At 43.9% G+C, this 11,696-nt stretch overlaps 1 protein-coding gene across 4 annotated transcripts in view; it reads left to right on the forward strand.

The window, feature by feature from the left end:
- LOC110509724 (PKc_LIMK_like_unk domain-containing protein) overlaps nucleotides 1-9,047 on the forward strand; it is a 28,213-nt gene extending 19,166 nt beyond the window's left edge. For all 4 annotated transcript variants that reach the window (XM_021590789.3, XM_021590787.3, XM_021590788.3 and 1 more), the window contains 7 exons: nucleotides 3,661-3,782; nucleotides 3,912-3,960; nucleotides 4,286-4,435; nucleotides 6,561-6,737; nucleotides 6,887-6,970; nucleotides 7,479-7,565; nucleotides 7,880-9,047. In XM_021590789.3, coding sequence (XP_021446464.1) covers nucleotides 3,661-3,782; nucleotides 3,912-3,960; nucleotides 4,286-4,435; nucleotides 6,561-6,737; nucleotides 6,887-6,970; nucleotides 7,479-7,565; nucleotides 7,880-7,981 — 771 coding nt within the window. In that variant the 3' untranslated portion in view covers nucleotides 7,982-9,047. The remainder of the gene's footprint in view (nucleotides 1-3,660; nucleotides 3,783-3,911; nucleotides 3,961-4,285; nucleotides 4,436-6,560; nucleotides 6,738-6,886; nucleotides 6,971-7,478; nucleotides 7,566-7,879) is intronic.
- Nucleotides 9,048-11,696: the final 2,649 nt, after the last annotated feature.

Genomic DNA, 11,696 nt, shown 5'->3' on the forward strand with positions numbered 1-11,696 from the left:
TCGTTACGTGTCGTAACTTATTTTGTACATAATGTTTCTGCCACTGTCTCTTATGACCGAAAATAGCTTTTGGATATCAGAACAGTGAGTACTCACCTCGTACTGGACATAGATTTTGTCTTTAACGAGTCGGACACAAGGGATTTACTTCAGACACAGGACAAGGCCCAGATCCCCATCATTCTCATGAAGAAGAGACAGAGATATAGGGGTCGTAGGTCGGGGTGCCTTGTAAGAATCAGACAGCGAGTGGGTAACCCGTCTCTACCATCAGTCCTATTAGCCAACATGCAATCATTGCATAATAATCTGGATGAGCTCCAATCAAGACTATCCTACCAATGGGACATTAAAAACTGTACTACTGTATCTGACGTTTCACGAGTCGTGGCTGAATGACGACATGGATAACATACAGTTGGCTGGGTTTTCCGGGCATCGGCAAGATAGAACAGTGGGGTGGTGGTCTGTGTCTATTTGTCAATAACAGCTGTAGCACAAAATGTAATTTAGTCTCTAGGTTTTGCTCGCCTGAGGTAGAGTTTCTCATGATAAGCTGTAGACCACACTGCATACCAAGAGAGTTCATCTATATTTTGTCATAGCTGTCTAGTTACCACCACAAACTGTTTCTGGCACGAAGACCGCACTCAACAAGCTGTATATGGCCATAAGAAGGAAAAAAATGCTCATCCAGAGGCGGCACTCCTAGTGGCCGGGGACTTTAATGCAGGGAAACTTACATTTTTACCAGCATGTTAAATGTGCAAACCGAGGGACAAAAAACTCTCGACCACCTTTACTCCACACACAGAGATGCGGACAAAGCTCTCCCTCACCTTCCATTTGGTAAATCTGACCATAACTCTATCCTCCCAATTCCTGCTTACAAGCTAAAACTGAAGCAGGAAGTACCAGTGACTCTCTCAATACGGAAGTGGTCAGATGATGCAGATGCTAAGCTACAGGACTGTTTTGCTAGAACAGACTGGAATATGTTCAGGGATTCTTTCGATGGCATTAAGGAGTACACCACATCAGTCACTGGCTTCATCAATAAGCCCATCGATGATGTCGTCCCCACAGTGACCGTATATGTACATACAGTACCCCAACCAGAAGTCATGGATTACAGGCAACATCCGCACTGAGCTAAAGGGTAGAGTTGATGCTTTCAAGGAGCAGGACTCTAACCCGGACGCATATAATAAATCCCGCTATGCCCTCCGACGAACCATTAAACAAGCAAAGCGTCAATACAGGACTAAGATTGAATCCTTCTACACCAGCTCCGACACTCGTCGGATGTGGCAGGGCTTGCAAACTATTACGGACTACAAAGGGAAGCACAGCCATGAATTTCCCAGTGACACGAGCCTACCAGACGAGCTAAATTACTTCTATGTGCGCTTCAAGGCAAGCAACACTGAAGCATGCATGAGAGCACCAGCTGTTCGGGATGACTGTGTGATCACGCTCTCTGTAGCCAATGTGAGAAGACCTTTAAACAGGTCAACATTCACAATGCCATAGGGCCAGACTGATTACCAGGATGTGTACTCTGAGCATGCGCTGACCAACTGGCAAGTGGCATCACTGACATTTTCAACCTGTCCCTGACCAAGTCTGTAATACCAACGTGTTTCAAGCAGACCACCATAGTCCCTGTGCCCAAGAACACCAAGGTAACATGCCTAAATGACTACCGACCCGTAGCACTCACGTCTATAGACATGAAGTGGTTTCAAAGGCTGGTCATTGCTTACATCAACACCATTATCCCAGAAACCCTAGACCCACTCCAATTTGCATACCGCCCAAACAGATCCACAGATGATGTAATCTCTGTTGCACTCCACACTGCCCTTTCCCATCTGGACAAAAGGAACACCTATGTGAGAATGCTATTCATTGACTACAGCTCAGCATTCAACACCATAGTGCCCTCAAAGCTCATCACTAAGCTAAGGATCCTGGGACTAAACACCTCCCTCGGCAAATGGATCCTGGACTTCCTGATGGGCCGCCCCCCATGTGGTAAGGTTAGGTAACAACACATCTACCATGCCGATCCTCAACACAGGGGCCCCTCAGGGGTGCGTGCTCAGTCCACTCCTGTCCACACCTCTATAAAAATTGCCAAAGACTCCAGCCACCCTAGTCATCGACTGTTCTCTCTGCTATCGCACGGCAACCGGTACCGGAGCGCCAAGTCTAGGTCCAAAAGGCTTCTTAATTAATCTAAGGATCTGCTCCTTTTTTTCAATTTTACCTAAAATGACATAGCCAAATCTAACTGCCTGTAGCTCAGGCCCTGAAGCAAGGGTTTTCATGTTCTTGGCACCATTTGAAAGGAAACACTTTGAAGTTTGTGGAAATGTGAAATGAATGTAGTAGAATATAACACAATAGATCTGGTAAAAGATAATACGAAGAAAAAAACAACCGTTCTTTTGTATTTTTTTTGCACTGTCTTTGAAATGCAAGAGAAAGGCCATAATATATTATCCCAGCAAAGGTGCAAATTAGATTTAGGCCACTAGATGGCAGCAGTGTATGTGCAAAGTTTTTTGACTGATCCAATGAACCATTGCAATAATGTTCAAAATGTTGTATCAAGACTGCCCAAATTGCCTAATTTGTTCATTAATAACTTTATGTTCAAAATTGTGCACTTTCCTCAAACAATAGCATGGTATTCTTTCACTGTAATAGCTACTGTAAATTGGACAGTACAGTTAGATTAACAAGAATTTAAGCTTTCTGCCCATATCAGATACTCAAAGAAGTTAACAGCTTTTACCCCCAAGCCATAAGGCTCCTGAACAGCTAAACAAATGGCTTCCTGGACCACCCCCCTTCGATTTTTACTATGCTGCTACTCTCTGTTATCTATGCATAGTCACTTTAGCTCTACCTACATGTACATATTACCTCAATTACCTCGACTACACTGACCTGTACCCCGTTTTCTATTTTCTTATATTTTTCATTTTTATTTTTGTTTATTTATTGTTTACTTCAGTTTATTTGGTTAATACTTTCTTAACACTTATTTTTTCTTAAAACTGCATTGTTGGTTAAGGGCTTGTAAGTAAGCATTTCACTGCAAGGTCTACCTGTTGTATTTGGCGCGTGACAAATAAAATTTTATTTTATTTGATATGGCGATATAAAGCCCAGTCCTGATAGGAGCGTAATTAGTTTGCAGTCAGTCAGCCATGGATGGTTCCTAGAACCTGTGCCAAACAGTCAAAGGCTGAATCCCAAATTTCACCCTATTCCCTATGTAGTGCACCGGTCTAAAGTAGTGCACTACATAGGGAAGAGTGCCTTTTGGGATGCAGACAGAGGATGCTACTGTGGAGGCAACATGGTGTATTGCCTTACAGAGAGACAATAGGATGCAGTAAACTTTAATCACCTCAGGAAGTTAAGGCTGTTGCTTAAGTCGTTCTATTTTTAGCACGCTTTTGTGTTGTGTTGGTATACAAGAAGCGATTCACTGTTTGTTTTTCTCGTTCGCTTCAGTTCAAAGAGATCCAGCCTCGTTTACAACTTGTACAAATGCAGAACAGTGAGATCGCGCCAACTGTTGTCAATCAACCCTGAGCAAGGACGGCACTATAGAAATACACTATATCGCCCTCTGTTGTCTAGGTGTCACACTGTACCACAAGAAAAGTGATGGTGGTCAAGATCTATAAGAACGACGTGGACCAGGACAGCATCGTACGAGAGATCAGTCTACTGCGGAAGCTCTCACACCCCAACATTGTCCGGTCGGTCCCTGTCCAACATATGACAAATGCCTGTTTTTAGAGGAAGATGTGTAGTTGTTGCAAAAAGAGCTTGACATTGTGATACTAAATGCTAACCGTTATTATCATCTGTTTTCTGATTCTTCCTAGGTATCTTGGAATCTGCGTGCGGGAGGATAAACTGTATCCAATCTTGGAGGTAAGATTGTCAGTATGTTTATGATCGTGTTGATGATCACAGATAGCAGATGTGTTTTCCTCTCAGTACATGTGTGCATGTCACCATAGTAGCAGTGTTGGAAGGGAAGAGACTGGGATGCCTATGTAAAACTCCTAGAAACCCAATCTATATGGTACATCACATAGAAACACGTAAGGCATCTCAACAGCACATTCCCTCCTCTGTATTTTGTGCACATGGCAGTAGTCACGGTTGTTTTGAGGGAGTAGATTGCCATGTATATGTATAACCCTTGGATATAGGATATCTATTGTTCTTACGCAGCCTCTCTCTGTGCTGTCAGTATGTGAGTGGGGGCTGTCTGGAGGACCTCTTGGCCCAGGAGGACGTGTCACTGTGTTGGAGGGAGAAGGTGGATCTGGCATGTGACATCAGCAGAGGCATGACCTACCTGCACTACAAGAACATCTACCACAGAGACCTCAACTCCAAGGTAGACACACACACAGAAACACCACGGTCGGGCTCGGGTCACATCTGGACAGATAACTACAGTGGTGCCAGAGCCAAGTACCTTACTAATGCAATCTGGGCTCCAAAATATAAAAAAAGCATGTCACTTTCATTTGACGTCATTTTCCCCCATGTATCAGACATTCAGTTGGAAGTTGACTGAAGGTATCAAGGACAAGTAAAATAAATGTTTCTGATTATTTCTTGATCTGTCAATCAGATAACTGGGGTCCGCCGACTATTTTCTCAAGCACGTAGCCGTGGAGCCGCCTTAGACATCCATTCTATCTGCCCCCCCTACACAAACCCTCCTGATAGGGACCTAACCTAATGCCGATTTGACCTCCAGCAGCTTTCGCAGAACTGAGCCTTTCACTGTATACAACGCACATGCCAAGCTCCAGGGTCTGCGTTCTTCACCGTCAGTTGTAGTTCCACTGGACAACTATGTGAAAGGATAAGAACAAGCCTTTCTCAGATGGAAATTCCTACTTCACTAGGCAGTACCATTAGGGATGCTGCCAGACAGGCCCAACTCCTGCACATGTACCTACTTCACCAGGCAGTACCATTAGGGATGCTGCCAGACAGGCCCAACTCCTGCACATGTACCTACTTCACCAGGCAGTACCATTAGGGATGCTGCCAGACAGGCCCAACTCCTGCACATGTACATTATACCGTAAGTCAGTCAGTCAGTAAGCCTTGACCAGGCCAAAACAGCCCAAAGGGCAGGAGCCTGTCTCCTGTTTCTGTAGCATGAGGCACCATGATGTACAAGTACACCCCCTGGACAGGACTCTAGTCTGTAGTGCCAGTAAGGTGGGTGTAATTCCACCTCCTAGATAACCCTGTATGTAAACGGGTTGAAAGGGGGGTTGTTTATATACAAAGCACGCACACACACGCATGTCTCCCTTTCTCATTATCTGTCCATCACAGTCCAAACTCCTCTCTTTGGTGGTAAAACACATCAGTGATGAGATAACGACGGGCTGTTTGGTTGTGATCCTCCCATTGCTGTGTCACTACAGGCCCACGGTGTGTCAGGAAACGCCCTGCATTGCTCTAACTAGGACCAGCCAAGTCACCAGCATCAGGGACAGAGGTTATGGAGATCTCTATACTCTATATATAACACAGATACGGATCGTCTCTGTCTAGCCACCGACCCATAGGTCTACATACGGATACAGTCTAAATCACTGTCACAGACGTTTTGGTCGAACGTTACTGTTCCACTCTGTCATCACTAGTATCGGGACAACAAAATGGCCACCTCGGCCCCCAGGTCACATCTCAATAATTCACTGTTCAGAGAGGATGGCTGGTGAAGGGACGTTTCAGACCGGATTGTGAGGCAGCCTGCTAAACCAGCTGGTTTCATATGGCTACTGTTTAATGCAGGAGCCATATGCAGATCAGTAATCTTAAGTGTGTTTTGACAGTTGTATTCAATGTTATGACTGTGTTCTATCCTCCGTCCCTGTGCCTCTATGTACATTTGAGAATCTTGTGGTTTGACCTCCAGTACAGTGATAATTCATACCTGTCAGCACTCAACACTGAATAAAGAGGTGTTTCCTATCATGTAGAAACACACACACACTTTCTATGGAAATAGGTTGCTACCTCCAGGCTCAAATGCATAGAGACGTTTATTGAATGGATGATGTTTATGTTGCCTTGTTGCGTGGATGTAGAAGTATCACACTGACCTCTTGTGGTCAACATGTTGCACTGCGGTGTGACTACTGTATGACTTCAATGATTGTGTTTCTCGTGAACACCGGCTCTATGAATATCTACTGTACGTTTCAAGCTACAACTTTTTGGGCAACCTGACAAAATTCAGGTAGAAATGTGAGTTATAGATCTGTCATTCTCATTGGAAGCAGTGTGCTCTATTTTTATGCTTCCCGTTTTTGTGTCTCTTTTTTACTTTCGGTTCTGTACACCAGCTTCTAACAGCTGAAAATACAATATTTTTGGTTACGGAAAATATATTTCTCAGCGATTTAGATGCTAGAATGATTCTCTACACTATACTTGCATATTTTGTCACATATATGTATATAACTGTTGTCTGAACATTGTGTGTTCAGAACTGTCTGATCCGGGAGACGTATCGGGGCAGGGAGGCGGTGGTGACAGACTTTGGTCTGGCCAGAGAGGTGATGGTGGAACTGCCGGTCAACGACCCCGAGAGGAAGATGTCTCTGGTGGGATCTGCCTTCTGGATGGCACCCGAGATGCTCCGAGGGGAACCCTACGACCGCAAGGTTGGTAGCCTACACACACTCTCTGCATCCCAGTTTAGTACACTGCTTTTTGCTGTCTATTTAACCTTCATTTAACACATGTAGTAATTCATAACAATGTAATAATGGAAGTAGGACTTGAGTAAACAAGATAACTGCTTTTTCTCCAGGTGGACGTCTTCTCCTTTGGGATCATGCTGTGTGAGATTCTGGGCCGGATCCCAGCAGATCCTGAGATCCTTCCCAGAACACGGGTGAACACAAAACACACGCATACACTGGCGCACAACCGCACACACTTCCTTAACCCCTGAACACAACCTGTACCCTAACATTAACACAAAAACCTAACCTTAACCCTAACCCTAGTTCGAAAACCCTAAAACGAACCTTATGCCTAATTCTAACATTCATTCGAACCTTAACCCCCCCCAGAAGTAGCATTTTACATTGTGGGGACCAACAAAATGTCCCCAGTTGGTCAAATGTTGGTTTGTTTACTATTCCTGTGGTCCCCACAAGTATAGTTAAACACATCCACACATCCACACACATCAGTAGGCCCCGGATATCAAAAGTGGGGTGAACAGTAGCCTACAGCAATAGTTGTGGTCTCATAACTTTTCTTGTTTGCCATGACATTGGTTATCTGATCTAGCTCTCTAACCTGTAACTACTTAGTGATAATCTATGTTCCCATACAAACACATGTTGTACAAATGGTGTACAATGCATTTGACATTGTGTTTCTTCTCTCTGCAGGACTATGGTCTAGACATGGAGGCCTTCAGTAAGATGGTGCAGGGCTGTCCACGACACATCCTGGAGCTGTCAGCCAACTGCTGTCTGGTCAGTGTGGACTGGAGGGGAGGGGAGAGGAGGGGACCGACCAACACAGTGTTTATTTAGGTGTCCCTTTTAAAGTGATTTAAGTTTGAGCCAATATCCGCAGCATTTATCATGAATACGATCTCTGTGATCGTCTGGAAAATTCCATTTCAAAGGCGCACTGTCTGTGTTTCTGTGCGTAGCGCTAGAATGCACTTTGACAGCATCTGAACATGGTGATAGAATCCACCTCAATAACAAGAGTGTGAGAAAGACGTGCATGTGCGATCTACCGCAGAAGCTAACGCTTGTTGTCCTCTTATCCTGTGGTTCAGATGGATGCGTTCCGGAGACCCTCCTTCTCAGAGCTGCTGGACGAGTTGGAGGACATCGCTGAGAGCCTGGAACCCCCCGACTCAGACCTGACCACGGGGTGAGGGTGTGGGGTCACCCCCAAACCCCTCCAGGAGCATGTGGACTGCAGCAGGCAGCTACTCCAAAGTCTTATACAGCAGAGGCACTTTATACTTCAGGACCTCTTTACAGTAACACATGCAGGGCTCCCATTGCAGCTCTCTCTGCTGACTCTGTGTGACTCTCTGAAACAGGACGGGATGACCCCCCCACGGCTCTTAAATTGTATGATATTATTGTATTATTCCACTTGAAGTTAAGGATGTAGAAGCCTTTGATTGTAAATAGTGCATAAGGACTTGTCCACTCTCTTCTCTTTCAAAGCTGCCTCCTATCATCATTGAACAGGGACTGCTCCTCCTCTCTTTCATCAGCCACGTGGCGACGCACGCAAAATGAAATTCCTCTCTCTGTCCAACTAGTCATCTGAATGATGTCATTTGGCAGTGAGGTAATGGCCGCTGGTGGACTGCAGCAGGGGAGCTGATGGGACAGGAGACGAGTTACGATTACATTGAGTCAGGATTACATTGAGTCAGGATTACATTGAGTCAGGATTACATTGAGTCAGGATGACTTTGCACTAGAACTGACTGTTACAGTATGTGGCTGAAGTCAATAGGATGGCTGAATTGTGCCATTGTGTGGGTGAGGACCAAACTACACTCTTTCTTTCTCTCATCCTTTCTCGTTTGTAATGTCACATATTTTCTGTTGTTGATGAACAGAGTTGGCAGGTGGTGTTAGGTAAGGGTTGGTGTACAGTGGTGTTCAGTACTGGGGTTAAGTAGGCAGAGGAAAGAGCACTATCCCTCCCTCTCAGGATGTGAATGAAATAATACTAAACTCAATGAAACACTAACCTCAGCAAGACTTTAACTGCAGTTGTGTATCAGTTTATATGAAATGCCTTTGTCTTGGCATGCTTGTACAATAACGATTTTGCTTCACCCTTTTTGTGGGGATACATTTTGTTTTCCACATCAAATCCATACAATACTATATTTTGTGATTTTAGTTGCTATGGGAAACAAGGATCTTGCTTACTTAAAGAAGATTTGAAGCATTGTAATAAAATGCATGAATTGACTTGTGTGTATTCAATTGAACTGGACTTTCCATGGATGAAAAAAGATTGACACAATTTTGCTCATTAGCCTCATTAGCTTAAGGTCTTTAGTTTTTGTCTGGCTAAAACCAATCTGTTGAATAATTCAAAACATTATGTGGTTATTCACTCAGAAAAAAATGGGCTTGGAGATCATTCTGCAATTCTCATATTTCCTTTTTTACTGCAACAGGGGAATCTAAAGGTGATTCTCCAGACGATTGATGCAGTGCCTTCGGAAAGTATTCAGACCCCTTGACTTTTTCCACATTTTGTGACATTACAGCCGTATTCTAAAATGGATTAAATAAATCTATTTCCTCATCAATCTACACACAATACCCCATAATGACATCACAATACCCCATAATGACATCACAATACCCCATAATGACAAAGCGGAAACAGGTTTTTAGAAATGTTATTGCCTTATTTACATCTCTGCAGCATTCCACCAATCAGGCCTTTATGGTAGAGTGGCCAGACATAAACCACTCCTCAGTAAAAGGCACATGACAGCCCACTTGGAGCCAAATTGCACCTAAAGACTCTCAGACCATGAGAAAAAAAGATTCTCTGGACTGATGAAACCAAGATTGAACTCTTTGGCCTGAATGCCAAGCGTCACATCTGGAGGAAACCTGGCATCATGCTGTGGGGATTTCTTTCAGTGGCAGGGACTAGGAGACTAGTCAGGAGAGAGGCAAAGATGAACGGAGCAAAGGTTCACCTTCCAACAGGACAACGACCCTAAGCACGCAGCCAAGACAACACAGGAGTGGCTTCGGAACAAGTCTCTGAATGTCCTTGAGTGGCCCAGCCAGAGCCGGGACATGAACCTGATCGAACATCTCTGGAGAGACCTGAATATAATTGTGCAGCAACCCTCCCCATCCAACCTGACAGAGCTTGAGAGGATCTGCAGAGAATGCGAGAAACTCCCCAAATACAGGTGTGCCAAGCTTGTAGCTTCATACCCAAGAAGACCTGAGGCTGTAATCCCTGCCAAAGGTGCTTCAACAAAGTACTGAGTAAAGGGTCTGAATACTTATGTAAATGTGATATTTCAGTTTTTTGCTTGCTTTGTCATTATGGGGCATTGTGCGTGGATTGATGAGGGGAAAAAAACAATTGAATACATTTTAGAATAAGGCTGTAATGTAACAAAATGTGGAAAAAGTCAAGGGGTCTGAATACTTTCCAAAGGCACTGTATGTCATGCCATGGCTGCCTGATTCCCTTGTTGTTGTGGAAGCAATGGAAATGGAAAAAAAAGAGAGGACAAATGAATTAAAACAATTATGCCCTTATTTTGGCAAGATCACAAGATAATTGGTTCGTGATCGCGACAAAACAAACTTTTTTTATCATGAGATAACCTCTATGAAGAGGAGTGGACATATTGAAGATAGATTGACGGTATGGCTGAAGCAGCAGAGCCAATGGTGGATCAATGCCTTCGTTTTTTCATTTTGATCAGGCATTAACTCAGGCAAAAAAATGGCATTATGTCTGTCAGCTATAGATGGCTTCCAATTTTGGCTCCAACACATTCCAATTTTAAAGACATAAACATGTGGTTGCCCATCCATTTTAAATGGATTAAATATGGAATGTTCAGTGCAAGAAAAGTTAACATTGAGGCCTGTGGTTGCAGACTACCAATGAAAGTTTACCAGACTACCAATCTCTTGAATCTCTTTAATAGTTTGAACAGGGAGGTTGGCCTGTCAATAGCAGCAAAAACACAGTCACATACAGCACTTAACAAGTAGCACATAGAAATAGAAGGTGAAGGGAATCACTTGTGGTTTCTAAATACTCCTACACTTCATGTAGGCTACAGTCTATTTGTCATTTCAGCCAAAAATGTCGGACAAAATGTGGTGCTGAAGGACAGCATACTGTAACGCATGCAGTGTGTTTGGAATAGGTAATTCCTCAGGTTGTAATTGCTGAAGCTTTGATAAGAAGACCCCGGCCTGAAATGGAGTAGCACATGGCTACTTACAACAGATTTGCTCTAATAGATATTTGTAGAGTCATACGGCAACTGGTTAACTATGACACCGCTGTTAAATTATTATTAATATGCCTACTCCTAGAGAGTTTCTCTCGTGAGCTCGCCATAACGAGCTAATTTGTTACATGTCCTCTCTGGACCTCCGTCATTTCCTGAGGGTTAACAGCATAATGGTTTAAAAACGTTTGCTTTTTGTCCAACAGAAGGGTTTTCTTTTTGACCGTGATTTGTGCCAATCAATAGGACATCGGTCAAAGGCAAGAAAATCACTTGTATTTGAAAGACCTATTTTCCCCACCTCTAAATGAACTTGACAGCACTCGGCTCTCCTGCTCTGAGAGAGATAGCTAATCCCCTGCAATTCTATGGCTACTGATCTAGTGCTTGAAGAACGCAAGCGGACACCATGGACGGGCTGGGTACAGTTGGGGCGACAAGCCGCTCATCGGATAATTGATGAACACAGATCAAAATTCTATTTGGGGCTGAGGAGCACAGCGGGAGGAGGGTGATAATTCACTTGAGGTAGGTTAATCATTTACAATGTGTGTGTAATACTGGGAAAAGGACGTGGAGTGATCGGAGCAAGGCTCAGCCTCGCTGCATT

The sequence above is a fragment of the Oncorhynchus mykiss genome, chromosome 29, assembly GCF_057628025.1.
Source record: "Oncorhynchus mykiss isolate SJ-2025 chromosome 29, ASM5762802v1, whole genome shotgun sequence".
In the NCBI taxonomy this organism is placed as follows: domain Eukaryota; kingdom Metazoa; phylum Chordata; class Actinopteri; order Salmoniformes; family Salmonidae; genus Oncorhynchus; species Oncorhynchus mykiss.